Here is a 26,548-nt window from a genome sequence, read left to right as displayed (position 1 = left end):
TGTATTCTTATACAATGAATTTGCTGTAGGTTTGACTAACATCCTTGGGCAGAATTGGTTTGGACTACTATCCCAGTGTTCATGTTACTTAGTAGAAACCCTGAGCAATTTATTACGATAACTAGTAAGTCTTAGAAGTCTAGAAAATTAAGACGGGAGCACAGAAGTCATCTGTGGGGGTATGCTGTTTTTGCTAGAACAATGTAGAAATCATATCTGGTAAACCTTCAGACTGTAAACTTGTGAGAGCCTAGAAGCAGGTAGGAAAACGAGTTTAAAACAGAAAGTGATCTTGACAAGTCAGAGAACTAACTTGAAAAAATACAAGACAGTAAGAAAAGTGTAAGCACGAAGGAAGTTGATTACATAAAGTGACGACGGGATAAGAGCTATGGAGGGTTCTGCAGAAAGGATGTGGAGGTTTATGTTTAGAAAACCAGAGGTGAGTTAAACATTGAAAGAAATGCAAACATACTGAGCTTTTTAAAAGGAACCGTGGCATGAAATACATCTCTGTACATCTATGTTCTATACTCTTGTACTTGGCTCCACTAGAAACGAACTCGCCCAGTTTCACACACAATGCTTAAAGATAGACACAAATCAAGTGAAGAAAGGGAACATAAAAGAAAAATAAAATCAACCAATGGCCTTAAAAAAGAGGAAAGATTGAAAGGTGACTTTCTAATGGCAAGGATATTTAGCAACAAGACTGACTTGCTTTGGGAGGTTATAGAACTCCATCTCTGAAGGTCGTCAGGCATGAATCATGAAAAAAAAGAGATAAAGTTTCTATAAGGTAGTGGGACGGACCACATAAGCATCATTATCCTCCTCTCAGATTCATGGAAAACATTAGAGAGGAGGTCAGTACTCTAGTACCTTTTCTGCAGTGGTCCAAACACAATATACCAAATTACCTCAATGTGTCCATCACAGGAGCTTGCAATTATGGACTGGAGTAGATTTGAAGAGATTATCTCAATGTTCTTTTACCCCAAGGTAGAATCAACTGTGCTGAAACCATTCCTGAAAGATGTCTGTAATTCAAGGTGATCTGCCTGTGGCTTACAAGCTCCATAGGGTTAAATCTCATGATCAACAGCAAGGTTGTCCTGCAATGGAGCAGTAGGATAACCTCAAATTCCGGAAGTAGTAAGGGATTGAGACACAGATTTCTGGATCATGAGAGCCAGGTGGTCAGCCCAGATGGTGAGATCTAAGAAAATGTCGCTTTTATCAACTGTGTGTGAACCACTTCTGTAGTTTCTCCTCCCCTTGGGTATCAGTGTATAAAGAATGTGCTCATAGCTGCCAGTCAAGTGAAGTTTTGTGGGGTTCTTGTAAGTCCTTCATCCTTGGCGCAACCTGTCCTATGAAACCTCAGTGATGAATTAAAAATGATCACGTGATTATCTTTAATTCAATATAATTGCATCAATATAACTAATGCATTCTTCTATTTTATCACTTCTAGACTGAGCTGTCCCCAATTACAGCAGTCTTTCTCTTATGCTTCCTAAACCTCTGATCTTCTCATTACTAAAGAGTCCTCTCCCACATCTAAGACTTCTAAAAATTATACAAAGAGCAAATTTCTCAAAAACTATAGCAAACGTCATAATTCTTGAAAAGAGAAGTTACCGAGGGACTTTTAGCAGAGAAACCATGGCAAGAGTTTCAAGTGTGTACTGTCAATTTGGCAGAAATTGTAGTTGCTGGTTGCCTAGGCATGTAACAATCCTGTCAACAAAATTAAAAGGTACACCACAGGCACTACACTGCCAATCTTTTTGAATAGTTATATGTAAGATGTTAGATATAACAGTAGTACTCCATCAGGAGAAACCTACATTCACATGGACACTTAATATCATAGAATGGGTAAGGTTGGAAATGACCAGAGCAGGTTATCTGGTACAACCTCCTTGCTCCAGCAAGATGATTCTAGAGCACAAGGCACAGGACTGTATCCAGATGGTTCTTGAATATCTCCAGTGAGGGAGACTCTATAACCTCTCTGGGCAATTTGTTCCAGTGCACAGTCACCTACACTGGAGTAAATATCAAGACATCATACCATTTTAATCAGTCCCTCCTCAGCAAATATAAAATATATGTGTCACATGGCAGACTCAATTTTCTATATATCCATAAAGCTTTCTCCATGAAAGGGAAATATTTGTTTCTTCAAAAATAATTTATGTATTAAAGTTCAAGACAGAGTAAGTTTTCCAATTGCTTTTCAATATGATCTACTTAAGTCTGTTTCCTGTGAATTTTAGAAGAATTAATTATATTTGTTCATAGAATCACAGGATCATAGAATGGTTTGGGTTGGAAGGGACCTTAAAGATCATCTAGTTCCAATCCCTCTGCTGTGGGTAGGAACATCTTACACTGGACTAGGTTGTTCATAATTCCATCCAACCTGGCCTTGGACACTTCTAGGGATGGGGCATCCATAGCTTCTCTGGGCAACTTGTGTCAGTGTCTCACCACCCTCATAGTAAACAATTTCTTCCCAATACCTAATCTAAACCTGCCCTCATTCAGTTTAAAGTCATTCCCCCTTGTCCTGTCACTACATGCCCTTGTCAAAAGTCCCTCTCCAGCCTTCTGGTAAGGTCCCTTCAGGGAGTGGGATGGGGCTTGAAGGGCAGAGGGCATTAATACATAACGTAGCTATTTTGATTCTAATCTCTAGAAAAAAGTATATGGTGCAATATGTCAACTGGTAATATAATCCAAGAATAATTGTGATTTACAGACACATACAAAAATGGTTCTTAGACCTTACATGAATTGCCCCATTCGGCAGAAATATTTTCGTAGAGCCTTTTGCGAGCATCAAAGACAAAACCCAACTACCACTGAAGACAACTTTTGTTTCTACAGATTTAGATGATAAATAACAGGACAGAAGTGTGTTGCGATTCAATTAAAAACACAGGAGAAGAAACAAGTATTTCCCTTTATTAAGATGTAACTGTTTACCTTACAAGCTATCAGTATGTACATGGACATTAAAGATTAAATGTAATAATAAGCAAATACTCCATTACGAAGTATTTTATATTGTTGTAGCTTATTTGGAAGATTATAAATTTGAACCAGTGGAGGATTGACTTTCAAGCATTCCAGGTTGTTTTTAAATCACTTAGCAGCAAGATAACACACTATAAAAAGTGATCATGAGAAATATGTCTTCTTAACATATATTTTATGTTATTCTTACTCCTTGGCCAGTTGTACATTGGTCGGTTTTGCTCCAATAGGTATTCCATACTTGTGCAAAGTGTTGTACAAAATTTCACACATTTCCTTGTTGTAGGAGTCAAAGTCAAACACGTTTCGAACAACATTTGCGAGTCCTTCAGCTGGAAATTTCTGTGAAGAAACAAAGACTCCTAAATATCTTTCAGTGACTACCTATTAAGTTACAGCATATCATTACATACTTCTAAGATGAATAGCTGTAATAGTAACTTTTCTCGACAGAAAAATGCTTAAGTAATCTATGCTTTCAGTTTCTAGAATAAAGAAGGTACATAATTTCTAAGTTAAAAATTGTTGAATTAAACAAAAAAGCATGTGACAATTATTTAATAGTCAACATCATTAATAGTGAATTGTTTTCATTATACACATTACAAGATGCTGTAATCATTAGAAAATATAGTTAAAAGCAGCCTGTATTTTTTCAATTTACTTTCTGTAAACAATGAAGATCAAACACAAATACATATATTTGTATAATTCAGCCATACATTTAAGAATTCTCACTCTATTGTTGAATACAGAAAAACAGATGATACACTGCTTGCTTGCCAAAAAATACTTTACATCATGACGGATTTTCGTAGAAACAAATTCACTTAGGATTCACAAAGTTTTTTTTCTCAGTGAAAAATACTAGTTGAAATGTGCCATGTACATTAAAAAAATCCCAAACGTTTATCAAATTTTGATCAATTTCTCCAACAATGGAATTTTTGTTACTGTATTGGATTGATGATTTTGGATGAGGAATTGGTTGGATGGTTGCATCCTGAGGGCAGTGGTCAACGGTTCAAGGTCCTGATGGAGATGGGTGACAAGTGGTGTCCCTTGGGGGTTGTACTGGGACCAGTACTGTTTAATATCTTCATCAATGACATAGTGGGATCAAGTGCAGAGGGATCTGGACAGGCTTGAGAAGTGGGGCCATGGGAACCACATGAAGTTCAACAAGGCCATGTGCACAGTGCTGCACCTCGACTGGGGCAACCACTGCTATAAATACAAGTTGGAGAGTGAAAAGATTGAGAGCAACCCTGCCAAGAAGGACCAGGAGGTACCAGTGGATGAAAAGATGGACATGACCTGACATTGTATGCTCACAGCCCAGAAAGTCATTTGTACCCTGGGCTGCATCAAAAGCAGCGTGACCAGCAGGTAGAGGGGAGGGGATTCTGCCCCTCTACTCTGCTCTTATGAGACCCCACCTGGAGTACTGCATCCAGCTCTGGAGTCCCCAGCACAGGAAGTGCTGGAGTGAGTGCAGAGGAGGGCCATGAAGATGACCAGAGGGCTGGCACACCTCTCCTATGAGGACAGGCTGAGAGAGTTGTTCAGCCCGGAGAAGAAAAAACCCTGAGGAGATGTTTAGGCAACCTTCCAGTACCTAAGGGGTTACAAGAGAGCTGGAGAGGGACTTTTGACAAGGGCATGTAGTGATAGGACAAGGGGGAATGAGTTTAAACTGAAAGAAGGCAAATTTAGGTGAGGTATTAGGAAGAAATTCTTTACTGTGAGGGTGGTGAGGCACTAGAAACAGGTTGCCCAGAGAAGCCGTGGATGTCCCAATCCTTGGAAGCGTTCTAGGCCAGGATGGATGGAATTTTGAGCAACCTAGTCTAGCGGACAGTTCCCTGCCCACAGCAGAATGGCTGGAACTAGGTACCTTCCAACCCAAACTATTCTATGATTCTATAAGTTAAATTGGAGGAATAAGAGAAATGAAGAACCACTCAAAGAAACTTATGCCACTGATTAACAAAGAAACTGAGGTGGAGGACCCCAAGATGTAGCAGGTATATGCCCAAAGGAGGCTGTGACCCTGCGGGAAGCCCACATTAGAGCAGGTTTGCTGGCAGGACTTGGGATCCTGTGGAAGGCACACACTGGAGCAGTTAATGCAGAAATGCAGCCTACGGAAAGGACTCATACTGGAGAAGTTTGTGGAGGTCTGTCTCCTGTAGGAGGAACCTCGTGATGGAGCAGGGAAAGAGTGTGAAGAATCCTCCCTCTGAGGAGGAAGCAGTGGTAGAGACAATGTGTGATGAACAGACCACAACTCTCTGTCCTTCTGTGCTGCTGGAGCAGAGGAGGTAAAGAAAGTCAGGAGTGAAGCTGAGCTTGGGAGGAAGGGAGGGGTGGAGTGAAGGTGTTCTACGATTTGGGTTTAATTCTCATTGCCCTACTCTGATTTGATTAGGAATAAATTAAACTAATTTCCCCAAGTTGAGTCTGTTTTGCTCACAATGGTAATTGGCGAGTGATCTCTCCCTGTCCTTATCTCAACCCATGAGCCTTTCATTATATTTTCTCTTCTCTGCCCAGCAGAGGAAGGGAGTGACAGAGTGGCTTTGGTGGCACCTGGCCAGGGGTCAGCCCACCACAGATGTAAATGGAGCAAACCAAATAAAAAGCATTTTAAAAAATAATCACCAAATTGCTATATATACCAGAACCTTGCTCCTTAACAGCTTTATTTTACCTTTGTTTTTCTGGCAAAAGGTGGGAGTGAGAATTTTTTTATTTAAAAACTTTTAACTTTTTCTTCATATGCCTTTCATTCAAATACTAGATATTTCAGACCAGGACCTGGATGTTTCAATCTCAGTATATCTCTTTTACAGTAATGAAGATAAATTTGTGAAGAAGTATTTTAGGAAGTTGAAGTCTTAATTGGTTTATTCTCCACTAGTGAAGTAGGCTGGTACAAAGAATTTGAAAAACAGACTTAATGTAAGTGTCAAAGAAGCTTATAAATGTATTAAAAATAAAGATATTTGAGTCTTGCTTAAAAACTAAAACAGAAGAAAGCAGAAAATTTTCCTAAGTGTTTTGACCTGTACTCTTAATCAAACATCAGCCTTAGTAAGGAGTTTAATATTTTTCCCAACTTAATAAATATCTAATCTCTGTAATAAAATACCTGTGACACAAGCAATACTAAATTCAGCTAGTTACTGTGATAGACTGGAATACCAATGCTAAAATAGGCTTGTACAAACCTTTTTTAATCTGTGGTATACATGGCATAGAATATTTTAGTACTAGTGTTGGTATAAAAGTATGCTAAACTATGTCCTGCTTTTTAAACCTATCCATGAGGAACCTTTTAGAGATTCTGCATTATTACAGTCTAGCGAAATACAAGTTATTGTGGGATAATAAGTTGTCCTACAGCCTATGCTATCCTTGTTACAATGTCCATTCCATACTGAATTAAACAGGTACTAAAACCAAAATTTCTCCCAACTGCTATTCTAACTTAAGTTTGTGACAATGTTTAGTAGCCAAAGTACTAATAATGAAAATTGCACCTTGGAGTCAAACATACTGAAAAAGAAAAGCCCACCAACTTATAAAAAGGTACATGATGGTAAGGTTCATAAACGTGTAAAGCTACTTAGTACTCCATATGCAGGACTTTATTTCAGTCTGTTTTCAAGTGTGGCTTCTTTTTAATAAGAAGAGAAAAACACAATTGTGCATACTCCATATAATCAAACTCTCAAGCACAAGTCCTGTGAGGAGAGGCTGAGGGAGGTGGGGCTGTTTAGCCTGGAGAAGAGGAGGCTCAGGGGAGGTCTCATTGCTCTCTACAACTACCTGAAAGGAGGTTGTAGCCAGGGGGCATCAGTCTCTTCTCCATGGCAACCAGCAGTAGGATAAGAGGGCATGGTCTTAAGTTCTGCCAGGGGAGGTTTAGGTTGGATATTAGGAAGAAATTCTTTACAGAGAGAGTAAGCGGACATTGGAATGGGCTGCTCAGGGAGATGGTGGATTCTCCGTCCCTGGAGGTTTTTAAGATGAGACTGGATGTGGCACTTAGTGCCATGGTCTAGTAACCACGGCTGTGTTGGGTCAAGGGTTGGACTTGATGATCTCGGAGGTCTTTTCCAACCCAGTTGATTCTATGATTCTAGATTCTTTCCTTAGGTATATGATGAATACTGCGTTTTCTCTGTTATCCCCTTCTCACTGCAAAGCACGACCAACAAACTGGCACCAAGCTATCTTATCCACTCATGATCTGCTCTTTCACCTGTCCTGCACTAGATACTGCAGAAACCTTGGTCAAGTGCTTCAAATAATATCTGGTTTTCACTAGAAGTCTCCAAGTATTTCCATGGTTTGCTGAATCATTGCATAATTCTGACATCGATAGCCTTCTCTGCAATGAATTGCCTCAATAGTTCCATACCTCTTGGACACCATGAAAAATTTCCTGAGGTACAACTGATCACTGCTGCCAATAAAACCTGTTTCGAACACAAGCTACTTGTCAAAAAGTCCTCTACTTCAGTTACTAAAAAAAAAAAAATCACAAATCTCTCATTTTAATCAGAACAAATTCAATCACTTTTTAATAACTGCCTGGAAAATTGCTTACTGAAGAAAGGAAATGAGCGTTTACTTAAAGGGAAAAAAAAAGAAAAAGATAAAAGAAGCAAAAGAGATTGAATGTTTGAGGTTTGAGCTGAACAAAAATAAAAAAAATCATTTGGTTTGTATTGATTTTTAGAATGAGATTACTAGAGAAAATATTGATCTCTCATCAGCCTGTCTGGTTCTCATTCATTGATTCTTCCCCTTACACCTCTGTGTGCACCTCAGAGTATTTTCACAGCTTAGATTCTCAGCTATTCCTTAAAATAGTAAGTAACATAGGTTTTGCTTTTAACAATTTTATATTTTTATCTATATATTTTTTTGCTTTATTTGATACAGAATTTGGCTTGGTAAAAAAATCCATGTTTTTATGGATCTAACATTCCATGAGTAGATGTATTGCTATAGTCTGCTTAAAGTCTACGAGTAAAATAGTAGTTTTTTAGTAGAGATAGAGAATCTTAATTAAAATATGGTATACTCATTGCCCTGAAAACAAAGTCATAAGTAAATCTGGTATTGAGTCTGCAATGAGTTCAGATTTTTTTGTTTTAGACTTCCACCTTGTGTTCTCACTATCACTCACTTCCCTACATATTCCAGTGCCTTCAGATGCCTGCATATTTTCCATCTGGCCAGCACCACCTCAAAGGTCCACCCTGCACATTATAATAGGTCTCTCCCTACCTGCTCATTCCTCTGTGTTCTTGGTTTCCTCCTGCAGCCCTGATGCCCTTTCACTGAATGTTGCCAGCTCTCTCTGTGCCTCCTCAGTTGTCCTGTCAGCAGGGCAGAAGTATCATGTGTATGGCTCTTCTGAGCCACAGGCATAGTAATGGTTAATCAGTGCTCATGTCTTTAGTGGGCATCATCTACTGACAAGCAAGGAGCTGGATTCTCCCCCTGCCTTTCCACTCACAGAGACACTAATTTCAACTTGTCCCTCTGTCACATAGCCACTGTTTTTGATTAAATCAGCAGAAACCTAATTATCTTTGAAAACTGGTAACTGAGATTCACTGTGGTTGGCCAAAAGGGTAAAAAGTTATTACTGATGCGTTTGGTAGCAAGGTGAGAAATGAATACAATCTGTGATTTGATAAACCTAGTTTTCTTTTGAGATTAGGCTTAACATAAAAAAAAGTCCTATTTTACCACAAAAGCTTACTGAACAGGCCTAAAAGCCTGATGATTAGTAGACTTCAGGTCCAGGAGGTTTCTTAGACATTTACTGCTTGAAAACTGTTATACTAGTGCTTACTATTAGAAAACAATCTCAGATACAAATAAGAAAGAAGGCCTATCAGAAAAGTCTCAGCTTTCCCAAACTAAAAAACAGTTAATAAAAAAGCTATTGCCGTTTTATCTGGGTTAATGTGGGTTTCCTGATTAACATCTGCCAAGGCCTCATGAAAAATAGCATATTAGATTGCAGAGAAGCAGTCATAGCACCCACGCTGGTAGTACAGGCAGCATATGGTAATCCAGCAGAGCAAGAGCAGAGCTTCTTAGCTTGCCCATAAGCCACTATTAATATAAGCACTTTTGACATTTGACACAGTCTGAAAACTGGAGGCAAACAAGACAAAAAGGTTATATTCAGGTCACCTGCCATCTAGAGCTTCAAGACCCAAACTCCCTATATAGTATGTGGGGAGAAAAAGTTGCAGCAACCAAGTTAAGTACCTACATCAGACAATTTTCCCTATTCCTGCAGTTTCATGTCTTCAAAATAGTTTGGTGTCTTGACCTTCGCCAAAAAACCTAAGAAAAGTTAATATAGAGGCAACCTAGCTCTGAACACAGTGTCTAGCTCCAAGTAAATTACCACATGTTCCGTACTTGCTAATCTTTATGGGAAGATAATCTTGTAATTGCACTCTAGAATCAATCCTATATGCTGAGGACCACAATTAATCAGAGTGCAGAGATTAGCTTAATAATATGCTGATAGCATAGTAATCAAAATACTTTTAACTGACTAGTCCCAATGCTCAGATATGCTCTAAGGTAGCAGTAATCAAAAGCAATTTTTTTCTCCACAACATTCAACGTTTTTTTACAGAAGCAAAAAATTCCAAAATTATGTGAAAGAAATCAACACAATAGTACAAAGAAAACGGGGCTGTGGAACTGCTGTAAGGGAAATTGTTTAATAACATGACTAACTTCCCTCCTTCCTTCCTAAGGACCAGCAATTTTATTGACTCATTTCCCTCCTTCCTCTTTCTTCTCTACCTGAAGACCTAAAAGTTTCTTACTTTGGAATAACCATTATGCTTATATTCATTGTTTACATTTGGCTCCTCCCAGTCTTTTTATTTATTCAGATTGAAAAACAAGTTACAGTAAACAAAATGTTGCATCCCTTCAAAGAGACTGGGATCTTGAAAACAAATGTTACAGAAGAAATCAAAGCTGCATGTTGGAGATTTATTTGGATATTTTCACTTTGAAAGAGGTGAAAGATTAGCAGATGGGAAACTTCCCTGCTGATCTGAGCCCAGTGCCCAGCTTGATGTGATGTTAACTGATTAAGTGAAGGAGGCAGAAGCAGAGAGTTAAATGCCCTTAAGACAATTAGCAATGCAGCTCCTTCAATCTTCAATTAGATGCCATTCACACTCAAAAGAATTAAGTCCTGTGTTTCTGCACCAGTTAGTAACAGAAGACAGTACAACTTCAGATTACTTGGAGACAGATGATGAAGGAAAGAAGCTAGGAAGAAAGGTAGGAACAGAAAAAGGGTATGAAGACAGGAAGAAGTTCATTTTAAAAAATCCTAAAAACATCAGCTTTTCAGCAGCACAGCAACTGTTACTCAAGTCTGTAATTTTTCCATGGTCATTTTAAATGTAACACTGTGTTTAGAGATCTGCATGTACATGTTCTATCAGCTTGGTAAACAAATGTCTATCAGCTGGTAATGGATCCCAACAGACTACTTTGCTGATGTGTTTATTTAGATAGATTCCTTAGCTTTTAGGTCTGAATCTTGTTAATCCTTAGTACAAAGTTATAAAGCATTATTTTTTCTTTATATTATTGATATCATAGTAGCACCAATTTTGTCTCGAGACCTTCTTGCACTTTAGAGACCACAGAGCACAAAAATCTATACTCCCCAGAAATCTAGATGAACTGAAGATTTTTATAAGTATTAAATCTAACATGCAGGATCTAAATGTCTGTGTATATAAAAGAATGTTTGTGAATAAGTTCATGAGCACAAACCCAAAACTACCATGCAACTCTGCTATACTATACAGTGTTAAACATAGGAACAGTAGGTCAAAATTTGTGAGAAATTGTATTCTAATTGTATTAATGACATTAATTTTCACTATTTTTTTTAAAATCTCGGATTCAATAATTCAAGAAACAGTCTATAAATTATCAAATTACCAACTTCATGATTATAAACAGAACAAAAAAAAAGCACTGCCATTTCAAAGAGCATTAAGACACTTTATATTTCAAATACTTCAGGTAAAAAACATCTTTCAATTTATAAAGTCAGACTTTAACACTTAAAAAAACAAATCATCTCTAAAATCATGATTTTACAGTTAAATGTGTGTAGGAAGTAATTGTGGATCCTATGTACCTCCTTGTTAAGCTGTTATCCATCTAATATTTTCCTTAGAAAGAGTCCACCAGTGATGTACTACTGTTATGCAGCAGGAACTTGTTTTTTCACAGGAAAGAATTAAACCTACAAATTTTGTAGCAGCATAAAGTGAACAGTTGCACTGTCCCTGAAGTATTGTATGTTAAATATGGAATTTTATAGTGAGGGCCAGTATGAACATGGCACACTGTATTCACAGTATGAATGTGATATTTTCTCACACAGTAGAAAAGCAGACTCTTGTGGGTTTTTTTTAATATCTATAAATAAACATGCAGAAAAAAAATCTGCCCATATATATTTGTGATCCTTACCCTCAGACTATCTGAACATCTAAATAGGATGGCTCCTTCAAAATGTAAAGCTTCTCATAAGAATTAAATAAAAATGCATGAACAATAATGGCATCTTTTTCTAAAACCTTCAAGAATTAAAAAATTAACAGTGATGAACTCAGTTTTTCAATTAAATCTGATGTACTGTACCTGTAAATGTTTTACAATATTCACAACTTCTCTAGTTGAATAGGGATAGTTAATAATGCCTTGGTCAGCTAAGCTCCTGAGCTCTCCAAAAGCAGCTACCAGTTTCTGAAGAATTGGCTCTGGAACATCAGGACCATATTGTCTTAGCATAGCCATTTCAGACTGTGGTTTGGGATTATCAACAGCATGGCAACTAAAAATGTCCCCTAAAAAGAAAAAAAGCACAAAGTTAAGTAATCTATAAAGAGATAGCATCATAACAGCACCTTTAAGTTTAATATTGCAGCTTTAATGAAAAAGCAATGACTCAAAAGAATGCTGAGCACTAGCTTTTTAAAACTAAACAAGGCAAAAACTACTCTGAAAAATGTGAAGAACATTGAGGTTTCTGGAAACAAGAAGATCTCTCCTGTCATTTCAATGAAGCCAATCATGAGGGAGAAATTAACTTCAAGAAGAAACACAAGCCAAATGAATTCAGAAAAAAAGAAAAACGTTTTAAAGAAAACATAACTTGTTGAATGGGACCAATTTGCAAACCCTTTCAAAACACCACAGGATGCAGGGAAATCTTGAAATGCAGGAAGGCCCTAATGCAAACCCAGTTAAGAAGTCTAGAGGAAACACTGGATTTCTCCCTTCTCCCTGCCTGTCTTGAAGTATAGTAAGACATTTGGCAAAATATTCTTTCCATATATTTGCATTATGTTGATCCCAAACATATAATCTATAAAATTGAGTTTATTCTTAGAGAGCCTTTTAACAGTCATACAAAACTTTGCAGAAATAAGATCAGATCTTGCTGAAAAAGGACTTGGATTAAAAGCATTAGAGACCCTAAGCTTGAAAAACAAAATCAGTGAAGAATTCCAAAATCTTAACCAAGTCCCTGCCATGCAGTTCAAAAGCAGTAACATTAGCATGATCTGTTTTGTTTAAAGGGTCCATGTAAGGAAGGAAATTAGGTCACGAAAAAGAAATATGCTACACTAAATCATATTGGGGCAAGATAGCTGGTTGAAATTCAGAGCCAATGAGTTTCAGACATGGAATCTCCATTCAGTGGGAACCACACCTGAAAAACAAAGAACTACTATTTAACATGGAATTTAGTTTGCACTTGCTTTTTTTAAGTTTGTACTTGCTTTTTTGAATATGTTTTAATTTCCTGCAGAATAAGCACTATGGCCAAAGTTAACCAGAAAAACCCCACAAATTAGGGTGCCTGCACATAAATGGCCAAAGTAACACAGATAATACAATCAGTGGAATCTGGAGGGGTGTTCATAGCTGTCACGTAACACTGCCAAAACGTTGCCAGAGGCCCACTTAGAGTCTCATCTTGGCCAGTCTTCGCGAACGAAGATTTGGGAAAGGTCATTACCCTTCGAGCCTGCGCAGTGGATTTTTTAGGTGAGACACAGTGTGTGCTGAACTGAGCCCACCCTTTAATCCTAAGGTTCATCTGCTGGGGCCGAGCAAGCTTGGACAGTGGCAGTGAGGTCCTCAGGACGTAGGTTTGTTTAGAGTGACCTTCTCTTAGATGGATGGCCTTACAGGGCTGACGAGCTCCATCTGCCCGGGGAAGTCCCCCGACTGGGAATCGAACCCGGGCCATGGCAGTGAGAGCGCCGCATCCTAACCACTAGACTACCAGGGGGCTCCCCCACTTAGAGTAACACTGGACTATACAGGCCAATGGTGCTTCATCCCTTGCCCTTATGCAATGTAAAAAAAAAATGGTGAACAGTTGAGAGGGATGCTTACAGCTCATTTTTTTGCTATATTTGTATACTATATACACTCATTAACAAAGATTTCCCATAACCTTGTCTATCTGCAATCTTCGTTCAGATCCCAAAAAACAAAGTAGTTTTAACAGAGATGACCACATATTCACTTCAGGGCAAGTTTGGGCCCTTTTATTAACACATGTAGATTTACATGATAAGTCTTCAAGCTGAATCTCACCTTGAGTACCTTATGAGTGCCTTATGTGAAACAAAGTATCAATATGCATAAGAACCCCTTCTCCTCGTGAAATCTAATTAATACACTTATTCTATTAAACAATTCTATTAAAGATCATAATTTAATGTGAATCACTTACCTAATGTGCCGAAAAAGTCATTACCCAAGAAAGGAAATCCAGGCCTATTTGCCAGAACTATCATTCTAAAATCAGGATGAATAACTATTACATTTTCTCTCCCCTCTACATGAGCATGATCTGGAAAAGAAATAAAACGTATTAATTGCATATTTAAGCTTTGCAATCCTGAATGAGCGAACATAATTAGATTAGAAGAAGAATTCTTAGAATCAGAAGAAAAAATCTTCTAATCTAATTCTGTTCTTCTCAGAACTAGAAGAACAGTTACAAAAAAAAGGCTCAATAGCCTTTTTTTTTTGCCATTCAACTATAAGTTTCCTAGGTTTCATTTTGAAGCTTCGTAGTTTGTTACATGAAAATTTAACCGAAGTGTTTAATTCAAAAAACATAAAAATGCATCCACTGTTCTTGGGGTGGTGACTACCTGTCCTCTTTATATCTAATTTCACTGAAATGGTGAAGCCAGTGGTGAATAAAATGTGTTTTTATATAAGTCTGACATTATCTGATCTGGGAAGACAGGACTGAAATGCCTCCTGGTTACTACAAAAATCTGTGAGAACCCAGAGATACGTGATTTAACACATGTGAAGACCCCGGTTCTTCAAAATTACTCAGACTGACTCCATTGTTCCCTTACAGCATGTTTCCAGTGGCACACTGTGTTTGGGAATCCTTTAACTACCTCTAAAAAACTACAGTAATAATTGGGACTGATTAGCAAGACATTTTAAAAAAAGCCCACCTACAGTTTATGATGACAAGCAAAACTCAGGTGTGCCATGTGTGCTGAATGATTGCCACACTCAAACATTATTCCCAATGTTGTTAAAATGAAACTCATTACATAAAGTACAGTGTGTAGTAACATCAAGAGGGCATTTCAAACATGGTCTTTCTTTGGAAAATAATGAAAAATATTTAGTTCCTGCAATTCACATGAATTAAATTCCATCAAGTTACAAAATACTTTCATCCTGCAGAGTATATTTAAATAATGTAAGCATTTGCAATATTTGACTAGATTAACCCTTAATAATTCAACCTTAGGTATATCCATATCTTCATTCTAGATCTGATACTCCAACTGTCTAGATAGGCATAACCAAGATCATAATCTTGTCAACTAGATCTTTATTTCTTATGGTGAATGAGAAGCAGAGAGGTCAAATTACATTTTGTTGGGGTTTGGGTTTTTTGTTGGTGTTTTTTTATTTTATTTTATTTTTCAGCAAAATTCACAAGAATGCTAATTTAAGAAAACTTTGTGGCTATTCCAAAAGTAGTAAAGAAAATGACTGTAAATTCTTTCATTGTTAACCTTTTAGCATCAAGTAATGTATCCATTTGGATTGTTTTGGGTCTCTACTTAGCAGTGCAATTGCTGAAAACCAGCAACACATTGCATTCTATCGACAATGATCAAAACATTTTCTCTCTACTTACTGGCAACAATGCGCCTTCCATCTGACAAAACCATTTCCCCACTTTCTACTAAAGTTTTTAAGATACAGGTAACATTTGTTGGTGCTTTGTCTGCCTCATCGATCACCAAAATATGTCCAAACTTCACTGCTTTTACCTAGAAGAGAAAAGAATCATAACATCACAACCTCCCCCAAACACCTGCAAGTAGCTGCATTACTGATTTCTCAATCAGCAGCAGTGATGTTGCAGTGACACTGAGACAAGAAAGTGACTCAGAACAGGGATAAGCTATGACCAAATTGTAATAGAGGGAAGAGGAGGCAGATGGGACAAGAAAGGTGGGTGTTCCTGGTTCTTCTGGATAGGGATAGAAAGGGCTGTGCTAGGGAGGGATGTGAGAAGCCTGACTGAGAATGGAGTGCTGACAGGGAAGTGCAAAGCCAGCTTGCATCTAGATTGTCAACATGTAGCTGAATGAACTAAAGAATGGCTGCAACAGCTGTTTGGAGCCCAACTCAGCATGTAGGTGTGAGGTGCTATGAAAGAGGAGGAAAATACCACTCTATCAGTTAGAATGTGTCAGGTTAATACTAAATTATTTTACATACTCATTTTGTGTGTGGGGTTTCCCAAGCACATTAGGCACAGCAAGTGGGGCAAATATGACTAAAGTAGAAGTTAATGCAAAGTTTGCTACCATGCTCACTCAATATGCCATGAAAAGTCAAATCATGAATATTTTAAATTTCAAATGAAAAGCATTTCTAAATATAAAATCCAAATGTTACTACTGACCAGTGGTGAATCTTCATATACAATAAGACCATCTTTAACAGAAGGTTGTAGGGTAAGGCTTTGTACAGTGGTATCCCTGAAATGTGGAAAACCAGACAGTATTAATTAAAAATACACAAGAATTTTAGTTACAATAAAATGCAAAATGAGTAAATGAAAAACTGAGTACTCTCTAAGAGGAAAAAATATCTCTTTTTTCAGAATTCTTGAATAACTGGGAACACTGGTGTGCCAGCTTGGTGGTCAAATGCAAGTATCCCTGTCTCTGCCAGGACTTTCATGGTAGTTCTCCTTTCTCATAAACCCTCAAAACAAAACCACTGAGAAGTGAATAAGTATTTTTTGTATGTAGGCACATAATTGATGTTACTATTTCTGGTTAAGTATGCTGAAATTGTCATGTACGTGACAAACAGGTGATTCTCCCTAGAAGAACCAAACACGAATCATTACTGTTTTAGCTGCTCTTCTCCACATAACATATCATCAAGGAAAAAAACCCTCCCAAAACCCCAAAAAACCCAAATTCAACCAAACCAAAACCAACCCAACCCAACCCAACGATCAAAAGACACAAGCCCACCCCAAATCCAACACAACCAAACAAAAAACCCCCTACAAACAACAACCACCACCACAACCATAACCCAAAAAATCCCCCCCAAAACAAAACAACAAAACTAAACACACTCACATGGAATTCTAAAAATCAATTTTTAGTTCTATCTAAGCCATACTGGCTTCCTATATTTTATATCATGCACAGCATAAGCTCTGAGATGGGACAGAGACTTTAATAACACAGCATTTCTGACATTTTGTGTTTGATTTGCTCACATTATTTTTACCTTCAAACAGTGCTAATTAAAATCTGTAATGATAATATTCTTAATCTTCACTATTTTCATCTATTCCAACCACCACTGAATGTACAGATAAATAGAAAACAGTTCCAACTCAGAAAGGTCAAGCAACAGACATCACCACACTGGATTCACCTATATAAATTATGTCCATAACCAAGGGAAAGCCCCTACTTATTAGACAAAATACTTGCCAAAACCTTTGTCGAGATCTGTATAACCAACCCCATTTACTTCAGGGTTCAGAGGGACCAAATGACCTAGAGAATAATCCAGAAGTGGGTCATGACAGAAGGGTCCCCATGACTCCCATGGTTTCACAGGCAAGAGGATATGCAATTTAGTCTTAGGGCAAGTAGGCTATGCCAACCCTTTCCTCCTGTGTTTCAAAATTTGGCTTAGTCTGTGTCAACAGGATGATGGGCTGATCACATGACAAAACCCATCAGGAGAGTCTCACTTAACACAGCTTGAGATCCACATACTGGTCTGTAGGTAAGCTTAGTAACCTTTGCATTGTATGTGAGATTTGATGCAACAAAAATCTTTTACTTCTCACAGCCATGCTGTATAACAAAACTGTTTGCTTAAGCCTAGCTGACTCACTCTTCTAAATATCCACCTTAGTTCTATCTTTAATTTTGTAACACCTCGTAAAAAACTAACAATATTCTGATAAGCTTCTTGGGTACAGGAAATCAAACACAGTACTGTTTGCAGCACACTATTAAGTGGCCAGCTTCCAACTACAGTTTTAAACTGACAGAATAACTTGCACACTTCCTTTATTTGAAACTGCTGTCAGCAGGATTTCTGTCCCTAATAACTAATAATTTCTTGTTTAGCTTTAAACCCATGATTGATTTATTCCAGAGTTTCCATGCACAGGAATAAAGCAGAGGGCAGGAAGAGAGATTTTTAATGTTTAGCTACTTCATCTGAACTTTAATCCAGGAGGTGAAAGGTTACAAAGGTGGAACCACCTTCACTTCATTTAACCCTGTCAAATGCAGCCTGTCACAAGCAGCAACACTGCCCTAAATAGTTATATTAATATCTTATTCACTTGCAACATATAATTTTTTTAACCACTAAAATCAGCAGTAGTATAAATCTATTATCTTAGAAATTCTATTATGGACACAAAAATAAAGCTTCTATTGTCATCCTGCTAGTCTAACCAATTTCTGTGCTAGGCAAAGAAATCAATAGTGCATCCAAAAAAAACCAACAAACCGATGATTTTTCTTTATTGAACACACATTATTTATGGACTAAATTCTCAGACTATATGCATCAGCCTACCTCCACTATCAGTTAACATTTCTGGTTCAAGCCTATACAGTTGAAGATGCAGAAGAATTTTAAAATGTGTAAACCAAACTCTTGAGTATATGAAGCCACAGTCATAGGTTACTAATAAGCAATGGAAAAAATGTGGAATTAATACAAGGTAAAAAGGGGAAGGTTTTGTCAAACCTGAACTGTGATCTCTTTAAAGTAATAGAAAGGTGAGAAAATGGAGGATCTGAGGAAAGCATAGGCCAAGAATAATGTAAAAGAAGATGAAGCATTACAGGATGCTTTGGAGATCATAAATTTGTACTTAAGAGCCAATGCATGAAAAAAGGTAAAGTGAATAGAACACATCAGGAAATTAAGATCTCTAGTGGTGGTATGGATGGTCACAGGTGATGACGCAAGAAAAGACAAAAATGTTAAATGGTATTTTACTGTAACACAAACCAGCTTATTTTACTTTTGGTAAGCTAGTTAATCCACTGGTTCTGCAGAGATTTCTTACAACCCCCTGATATGGAACACTAATTTTTACTTAGTACGACCAGCAGCCCACACAAATCCCCCAGATGATCTCATTCTTCAGAGAAGACAGAATTGACCATATCTTTGCAGAAAATAAACACTTCAAGAGTTTAAGTGCTATTATAAAAGTAGTGTAAATCAGAAAAAAATACAGAAAGTATCAAAATGAAATAAAAGTTGACATCTTAAATCTAGCTCCTAAATTTTTTTATCATTTTATCTGTTTTCTATTTTGTTGATATTCAGCTATAATATTTTAAGGAAATATTTCAGGGGATTTGTAATGTATTATAGAAGTTAAATATAAAGCCAAATATTAATTCCTTTGTCTTGATGACTCAAGCAAATGCAAAACTCCTCCACTTGCTTAGGCTATCACATTCAGAAATGTATATAAGAATGATTTTGCCAGGGTTATTACAGATTAAATGTTACTGTCCTTTCAGAATCATAAGCTGTACAATTAGGTATCATTAATTTCAGTTCTTCAGAAACCTAACATAACCCAAACACAGTAAAGAATGGCTAAAAATAATTTGTCTCTTTAGGTTTTTTTTTTCTTAAATTTCCACTTTGTATCAAATTATGTAAAGACACTGAAATATAGAAAAATAAAAATATGCTAAATCTGAAATATTTTTGAACAACGCAACACGCAGAGTTTCCTAAATGTAAAATATGTCTGGCACTCAAAATTCTCACAGGAAAGGAACTAAAAGCTGTAATTCATGTTCTCTTAATAATATTAACACCTTAATATTAACTAGGCTCTAACAAAGACATGAATATCTAAACCTCCTAATTTCATCACAGTTAGCACCCTTGATGAAAATAGTTCTGACACAAAGAAGTAAGACTGTAGGAATATAGAAGCAATCAAGAAAAGCTGTCTCATATACTGTCATCTTACTTGACTGAACTGATTTTGTCTTTACATGATTGTAAAAGAAAAATACGAAACGCTCACTAATGCCTTTCCTAAGAACGTACTTTTACCAAGGAAGCCATCCTCACTCCAGTAAAAAACAAAAAAAAAAAAACCACCACCACCACAAAAAAAAATGTTTACTACTAAAACATTTAGTAGCAACTCCTCTGACAGTACCATTTGTACGAGGACTTCTGAGAATTCTTTTCATGTTTTTTTGTTTATTTGCTCACATCACTGTATTTTTTATTTTTTTTTTGCTACTGCTGCATTAGTTACCCTAGCTTTTTCTGAGTTCTGTAAACTTACTCGAACATACTACTGTGACAGCTATTGTTTCTTTGAGATCAATGCCTTCTTTCTGGGGAAGAACCATGAGATATGGCAGGAGAAATTTCCATCAACCTCAGAGACTTATTACCCAACTTCAAAAAAAGGTATTCCAATGCTTTAATTTAAGATTTGAGTCCCCAGGAAGACTTATGCCCAAATACAGGACACAGTGTCAGCTAACATCACAAACACCCACATTCACTGGAATTAATCCATCTTGACAAGTGCTGAACAATACAGTCGTGGTTTCTGTATCTACTCATGTTGAGGCTGAAAGGGTAAGAGATTATCTGTGGAAGGCAACCTTGTGTTTTATGGGTTAGTGCTGATAGTAACAAGCTTACATAAACCAAACTCAGGTTTTGGCCTTTATTTGCCAAATAAAACTTTCTGGGAGCAGAAAGGAAAAATCAGAGATGCAGAATATATACTCTAATAATTGTTGTTCTTCATTTCTGTGTGGTATCTGTTATCTAAATACGTACATATTATTATTTAAAAATGCACATAGATATATCTCTCTCAATTACATGTCACTCAGACATGAATATACCCATCTGCTGTGACCTAATTTTAAAGAGTATTTGAAAAATAATTAGGTCAAGGGCCATTTGAAGCTGTTAATTGGTTAGCTAATCCACTTGTGGATTATCCTGATGAAGAGTAGGCAATCTTAACACAAAGAATCAGTCTGCCTGATTCTGACATGTACAAATTAATTTCTTTAGCCAACCTACCATACAGCCATTGCATTTTTTGCATGATCGGACTGCTGTGTTTATGAAGTTCTGAAATGTCTGATTTCTATCTCATTTCTCTGTTAAAAACGACACTATAAAGCCTTTTTGACTTATCTGTATGCACTGATAATTAAATCCACCTTTTTTTCCTGCTAGGCTGTTATAGCTTCTCAGCAGGACATATGTTTGTTTAAAATTCAAGAAATTATTTGGAGTATAAAGGTACTCATTAATCAGCATGACTGCAGGTGGCAGAAGAAAGATCAAAGGGAATTATATGTTTAATTCATGTTATATGCTTAAATCTAAAGTTACACAATTACTGATACTTGGTCCATCTGTCCAAACAAGATGCAACATTTTCACTTAATTTATTACAATAACATAAGAAATTCACTCATCCTTGTTGTAAAATCCATAAATGAAGAAACATGACACCCCCTACAGTTCCCCTTATAGTGTGTAAGAATAAGTTCCATTGAGTAAACAGTGAGAAACTGTTACTTAGGCTTTAGAGGAAAATGAAACAACAGGGTCTTCTAGCCTGAGCTATTTCTCCATAACAACCATGCATCAGGATATTGAAGTTGAATTCAATGCCTACAAAAAGACAAATGAATTAGGTCTCTAACACCTGAAATCTGACAATAGCAGAGCTAGTCAGCCAGTTTATGAAAAACTAACACCGGAAACAGAGACCATTAACTGGCATGAAATCTAGGAAGCTTTGCATTGCAACTCTGTATTGACTGAAAATGTGTTTAAGAAAGGGGGGGGGGAAAACAAGAGTGAAAAACCACAGACACCTATTATATGCTAGTCAATACACTCAGTGTATTGACAACATAAATCTTCATAATAAAACTGTCATCTTATTATTTATTTCCAAATCTGAGCTACATAAGAATAAAATACACACTACAAGGTACAACATTAAAAGAAAATATTCTAGACATTCATGACTCAAAAACATGAGGTAAAATTACCTAGCCTTTTGTTTTGTGGCTGCCAACAAACAAAAACACATACACACACAACTTCGCTGTGTTCAATGGATTCCTCAAATAAACTAGTGCAGCTATAGAGCACTACCTTAAAAAGTCCACTACAGACATAGCTTTTCTGTGTCGTTCATTTTTAAAAACAGACCTGCTGAGCTAGATCAGCATTTAAATTGCTTAATATGGTCCTACATTCTTTCAAGAGAAGATAATCAAATGCAATTCTGAGAATAGGTGCACTATAATTCTAGTATTCATCAATGTTTTGGACAAAGGAAGCTATTTTTTCTGAAACAACTTTTAAAATTAGAATTTAAAAAATCTGAAGTCAATAAAGCTGAAAGGGTAGTTTTAAATTATCTCCATAGGAGAAACATGTAATTAGATTTTATAGTGATTATGTGTGCTAAAAAAGAGGGAAAGAAAATTAAGATTTAAAGATTAATGGACAGTTTGTAGTAAGTATTGCTTGTAGGGACACCATAAGCTCATTTTCTTACCCCAAACCTCATATTAATTTGATTGTTAAAGATCACAGCAAAATTATGTTTATTTTGAAAAGGATAACATATGCAAACTCAGGTAATTTTTTGAAAAAAAGATCATCAGATTACTGTAACTTATTAGGGAATCAGAAAAGGCACAACACAAAATGTAATTTTTAAAATGAACCTGGCATCAGTCACTAGAATAAACATAGTAACTAACAAGAAGATGCCATATCACAGGCAAATTCTTTGAAAGAAAATGTAATATTAGGACACACAACAGAAGGTAGTGTAATGTCTTCTAAAATAACAGTAAGATTGTAAGATAAAAAATAGAATTTCTATAGCAGTTATTATTCCATTGACAGTGAGAAACATCAAATTTACAAGAAAGCCAAATTGCTTTGGCATATATGTCACTGCCTAGAAAAGTGAAAAACAAGTTATTTCAACTCGTAAGAAAAGATATCACATGAACTAAGACTTAACATGGCTAATTTAGGGGCAAAACCTGTTACATTTAAAAGCTAAAGAAGAAAACTTCCTACATTCTCTATTTTCATGAAGAGGCATCAAATCATATTTATAAGCAGTTTTAACTTTTTTGACCTTACAGAGAACAACTCTCATACATTAAAAAACATTCCCTCTTTTTGTCATATGACTTTATGACTATTCATATTATCTTTTTTGATGATAAACTAATTTCATAAAAGATTATTTTCTTGATATACAGAAAGAGAACACTGGAACAGAACTAATCAATTCATGTCTTCTGCAGATTCACTGAGGCTCTGAGCAGCAGAAAATCCATTCATAAGGCATCAATAAATTATTGATGTAGATTACACTGCAGTCTACTCATCAAAAGCTTCTATTTCTGTAAGCCACCGCAATGTTGTTATGCAGATCTACATACTGAAAACATTAGAGTTGAAGTTGACTAGTTTTACTTCTCATGACTTCAGTGGCCACATCTGTAGTAGCTCAGAGGAGGGATCAGTTCTCTCACTAGCTAAGAGTAATGAAGTTCCCATTGCAACGGAAAAGGATTGATACTTTTCATTCCTGGACATTTTCAGTCGTGTACAGGAATGCCTGTGATGAACCGTCTGCAGAGGAGATGGTGGGCTCCAAATTTTGCATTTCCTACAGCTCTTCTGTGACTGACAATGCATGAAGCGAGAAAATATATCTGAGAAACTTCTGCTTAATAACCACTCAATATTTGTACTCATTTTCATAAAAATAAATAAATTATCTAGAAGCTATCAAACAATCTCATTACAAAAACTTTTTATTATTCTGAAAATGATGGTGAGCTTGAAGTTGTTTCTTAATTCCCTCAACTTTAACTACTGTTCCATATTGACACATTTGAGTATCAGCTAAGGACAGTGCAAATGGACTCCCTACATGGAACAACCACTGCTGGATTATGTATTTTATGAAGATAAGATAAACTCGTTTTAACTTCTTAACCCTAGAGCTAGCTAGGGTCATCCAGCTGCTACCTTGCAGAAATTGTTGCTATATCACAGAATCAGAGTGGCTGAGTTTGGAAGGCATCTCTGGATGTCATCTAGTTCAAGCCCCCTGCTAAAGCAGGGCCACCTAGAGGCAAGGTGCTCAGGACTGTGTCCAGATAGCTTTTGCATATCTCAAAAAAATCAAGGAGTGTAATGTATACCAAACTTTAAAGAAAAGGCATTGACAAGGAAAAAATAACATTGTGCCTTCCCAAACCTAGCAAATATGTTGCTTGGAACACAGATATTCCTTCTGCAACTAATTTTTTGTAAAGGGACTATCAAGACAGAGAGGTTTTTGTTTGCTATCAGAGCAATTAGGAACACAACTCATGATGGCAGATGACCATTACAGAGGCATCTTGCTCTTTTTGGCTATGTGACTTACAACAAATACAACCCCAGCAGAACAGAGAGGTGGCAGCTTTCACAGGTCTTGAGTTGACACTATGTGTTCTCCACAGTATTTTTCAGTTTTCATTAAAATCTTTTTCCTGTTTCAATGAAATACCAAATTTAACTTTAGATTTTTGTGTAGAACCACTAGCAAATTCTTTCAGCGGGATTCACGTGAGAGACAGCAAAAGTAGTAACAGAAAGGTTCATAAAATGATGAGGCTTTCCAGATTTCACTAATTTAGGAGCAACACAAATACTTGACTGTCGGGGTTGACAGCAGGTCTGTCGGAAGGAAGACAGAGCTGTAAGAGCGGATATCCTGAACTTTCTGCAGGGTCATCATGAGCCTGCAAGAGCAAGTCACTGTGAGTCTGCAAATGCTGAATCATCACGAGCTTGCTATAGGGCAGCCAATCGGGATGTATGTTTATGAAGAAACACCAATTATAATGCAACATGTACGTTACACTGGGGAGTAAAAATGTTGGAGATCTGTTGCAATAAAAATCTATCCTATCCTGTGCTATTCTTTTTGGAAGAAGACTGTTTCTGTGTTTTTCTTGACCCTGTGTTACATGTACATGGAGAACACCAAAGTTTCTCACAGCCAGTTTCTTAGTTACTGGCTGTAAAACCAGTACATGCTGAATTTCTGTAAATACCTCTCATTGGCTTGTGACTGCACAAGTCTCGTACGTTTTCACCTTTCTAGTAGCATGAGGAATGCATGCTCAAGGTGGAAGCAGTAAACCCCTGAATTTTAATATTAGACAAGGTAAAGCTGTTGTTTATTCTGTTAGATGTAGACAGCGTCCTGGGTGGACAAAATGGAGACAACCATCCCAGGAGGGTAAACAAAATTTAAGATTTCTCTGCTGAAATTTACTCTTGTAGGAAAGGAGTGACAGGGGAATCCTGGCAGATGAAAGTTCTTCCTTAACACAGAAGAGCAGTAAAACGCTTCATAAGTGCAGTCCTACAGAGAGGCTGTGCTGAGCCTACACCTATTACCTTTTCCAGAAAGAGTTCTCTAACTCCACAATTAATGTGATGAGAGAGCTGGTCAACTCCTGATCAGCTCCTAATATTAGAAAGTGTTCAAGAGGAAGCAGGCAATTTTTTGACTAATTTTTAAGCAAACATTTTTCTTAATTTCTGTCATTATTGAATCTAATCACAGCTTCCTTTCATTAAAATTTTCTGTTTTATGGTACCAAAATGATTTATAAGACTTAAAAATTTCAAGAAAATTAAATTTCTCAATGAGGTGCTGTAAAAAAGGTTAAGGGAAAGGATTCATAACCTCCATAAGCAATTGAAACCTTAAGGTCAGGTTGACTCTTCCCATGTGAATCAGTTGCACTGCAAGGAAATACAGATATCAGAAAGGAAGTTTAAGGAAAAACACACTATTTCTTCTGTTTTTTATCTCCTCTCATCATCTTGAAGTATGATATAAAATGTGAGATTTTAAAATTACTCCTGGTAATAGCTCATTGCATAAGGCAAACACTATCTCCTTGAATGTCATTGAACATATGTAGAGTTAGATCAGAAGAACTCCTTACACTGTTTCATCAAGACAGAAAAAAGCCCCTCAAACCAACAAAAAACCCCACCATAACCAAACAATCAACAACTAAAACCAAAACAGTTTTAACAGCATTTTTAGTTCTCTTATATCCCTGTTTTTAGTCAAAAGAGGTGAAGTATTCTTCTATAAAAGACAATTACATTGCATAACAAATTGTATTATACTACACGACAGTGTATTTCCCTCTTACTCACAAGCTATTAAAAGTAAATGTGGAATATCCTCATGATTCTGGCATTTAAATAGCATTTAAAGAAACATGTTTCAGAAAATGGTGATTAGATTCACAGATCAGAATGCTTCTCAAATTCAGTCTAATTATTTTTGTCTGTTATTTATTTGCTACTTTTATTTATTACATAACACTACATTTTATTAAAGATCTTTAGTATATTAATTTTAAAACTCTCTTTCCACTGTCGTAGTTTCTTCTCTGGCTACATCTTCATTATACCCACCAACAAGAATATTTATAGCTAGGGATATATCTCTTCTCCACAGCAGACATTATTCAGTTGGAAAACCCATTCCATATTGGCATTACCCTACATATGTGCCTATTACTCATTCTATAGCTAACTGTAAGAAGTGACAGTCGATATGGACAAATTCGGGAACTCATGATGTCAGCCATTTTCTGATAGATTCACCACCTCTTTGAAACTCAGAGTCTCAGAATATGCAGCTGACAAGTGCACATTCATTTCCAGAGAGACTAGTTGAAGTGGAACT

General features: G+C 36.7%; 1 protein-coding gene across 1 annotated transcript in view; it reads right to left on the bottom strand.

Moving 5' to 3' along the window:
• VWA8 (von Willebrand factor A domain containing 8) overlaps positions 1-26,548 on the bottom strand; it is a 185,190-nt gene that overhangs the window by 69,969 nt on the left and 88,673 nt on the right. The window contains exons 22-26 of the mRNA XM_051778665.1: positions 16,118-16,193; positions 15,341-15,476; positions 13,892-14,011; positions 11,782-11,987; positions 3,239-3,390 (exon numbers count right to left, since the gene is read on the bottom strand). Of these exons, the coding sequence (XP_051634625.1) occupies positions 3,239-3,390; positions 11,782-11,987; positions 13,892-14,011; positions 15,341-15,476; positions 16,118-16,193 (690 nt within the window). The remainder of the gene's footprint in view (positions 1-3,238; positions 3,391-11,781; positions 11,988-13,891; positions 14,012-15,340; positions 15,477-16,117; positions 16,194-26,548) is intronic.

This window comes from Manacus candei, unplaced genomic scaffold (genome assembly GCF_025592945.1).
Source record: "Manacus candei isolate 608988 ecotype Guabito, Panama unplaced genomic scaffold, ASM2559294v1 h1tg000014l, whole genome shotgun sequence".
NCBI lineage: Eukaryota > Metazoa > Chordata > Aves > Passeriformes > Pipridae > Manacus > Manacus candei.
Note: the sequence above shows the minus strand (reverse complement) of the source record. Positions and strands in the feature narration are given on the sequence as shown.